This window comes from Cibotium barometz, chromosome 64, assembly GCF_041138505.1.
Source record: "Cibotium barometz isolate CiBa-2024 chromosome 64, ASM4113850v1, whole genome shotgun sequence".
In the NCBI taxonomy this organism is placed as follows: Eukaryota; Viridiplantae; Streptophyta; class Polypodiopsida; order Cyatheales; family Cibotiaceae; genus Cibotium; species Cibotium barometz.
Window position 1 is genome coordinate 18,168,839 of NC_141109.1, and position 1,562 is coordinate 18,170,400.

The 1,562-nt window shown below is 47.1% G+C and overlaps 1 protein-coding gene across 1 annotated transcript; it reads left to right on the forward strand.

Moving 5' to 3' along the window:
* The first annotated feature begins 332 nt into the window (after positions 1–332).
* LOC147603400 (prefoldin subunit 2-like) lies at positions 333–1,346 on the forward strand. Its single transcript, XM_086796815.1, has one exon. It carries the CDS (start codon positions 516–518, stop codon positions 948–950), a length of 435 nt encoding a protein of 144 aa, XP_086652941.1. The 5' UTR covers positions 333–515; the 3' UTR covers positions 951–1,346.
* Positions 1,347–1,562: the final 216 nt, after the last annotated feature.

The window sequence follows — 1,562 nt, forward strand, 5'->3', positions numbered from 1 at the left end:
CAAAAACCATGCATTGAAGGTTTTGCATTGATCATGTTTGTGAATAGTGTACCTTGGCACCTGTGCCAGAAAAAAACCATCTTTTAGAGCTGTTGAAATTGAGAAAAACTGATTGTAAAATTTTGCCTAGCCGCCGTGAATTTAAAGATTCAAATTGTTGAAATTTTAGTTATAAAACTGATTAACCTATACATTTTTTTCCATAAAAACGGATTGAGCAGCGTGGCATGTTTAGTAAGACCGGCCAATAAATGTCCATTTTACTTTCCGGACAATTTTGCCCGGCCCAGGGTTTGCTTCCACTGCCCAAGTCTGTAACCACCCTCTAATTCTTAAGGGCAGCAGCTAGGTTTTCCCAACAAACAGAGTTTTGGGAACAAAGCGCCCCCCGCCCCCCCCCCCCCCCCCCCCCCCCCCTTCCCCCGGCACCTCTCTCCCTCACTCTCTATCTCACTCTCTCACACACACACACACACACACACACACAAAAACGCACGCGCAAGTGAGAAGGAAAAATGGCGGATTCGGGCAGAGAAAGCAGCGAGCTTCCGAACGAGCAGGCGGTGGCCGGGCGATGGAGCGGGCTGAGGTCGGAGCTGAACCAGCTCTACTCCAACATCACAGAGCTGGAGATGGAGCTGAGCGAGCACACGCTGGTGATCGGGGCCATCCAGCCCTTGGACAAGGGGCGGAAGTGCTTCCGCATGATCGGAGGGGTCTTGGTGGAGAGGACGGTCGGGGAGGTCCTGCCCGCCGTGCAGCGCAACAAGGAAGGGCTTCAGGAGGTCATCGCCCGCCTCTCCGAAGCCCTCCTCAAGAAGAAGAAAGAGCTGGCTGACTTCGAAGCCAAGTACAAGATCAAGATCAGAAAAACCGACGACATTGCCAGCAAAGACGAAGAGCGCAGCAGAGAAGGCACTGCCCAAGGAGTCCTCGTTGCTACATCTTGAGAATTGCATTTCTTGGCAAGTCTTTTTTGTTTTTCTTCTCTTTCTCTCATATCATACCCTTGCCCTTGTTTGCTCTTTTTTTAGCAGCATGCGCTGGAATATCATCTACAGAAAGCCTAAGTATGCTGCGGGAACCTTATTAAAATTTTAATGCCATATTTCCTACAGTAGAAAAATTTACATGTGTCTTGAGGACCTGAAAGTGGCAATATGGATTTATTTTGTAGAAAACCAGGGATAGATTTATATATATACATGGTGGTAGCCGTGTGCCCCTGGTAATCTGCACTTGTGGGTTAGGCATAAGGTTAGGTTAACTCTTTTCTACATTATGTTTGGTGCTTGCATACAAGTTTGTACACATGACCTGCTCTGGATTATATGTTTCTAAATTGATGATATTGTTGTTGTTCAAGTTGCAATGATCATTTCCGGTGTAGCCAATACATGAATGTAGTTGACGATGCAGAGTTATTAAGTGCACCACCATGGGGTCCTAATCAAATGATTGTCACCCTTGCCTTCCCCTTGGAACTACAGATGGCAGCTTAGAGAAGAGGCTTCAGTACTAGAGCAGGTTAACAGTTCCACCAACTTGCTAAGCTAGGATTC

What these genes read in the sequence shown, in the direction of transcription:
- LOC147603400 (XM_086796815.1), top strand. Translation starts at nt 516, where the DNA reads ATGGCGGATTCGGGCAGAGAAAGCAGCGAGCTTCCGAACGAGCAGGCG.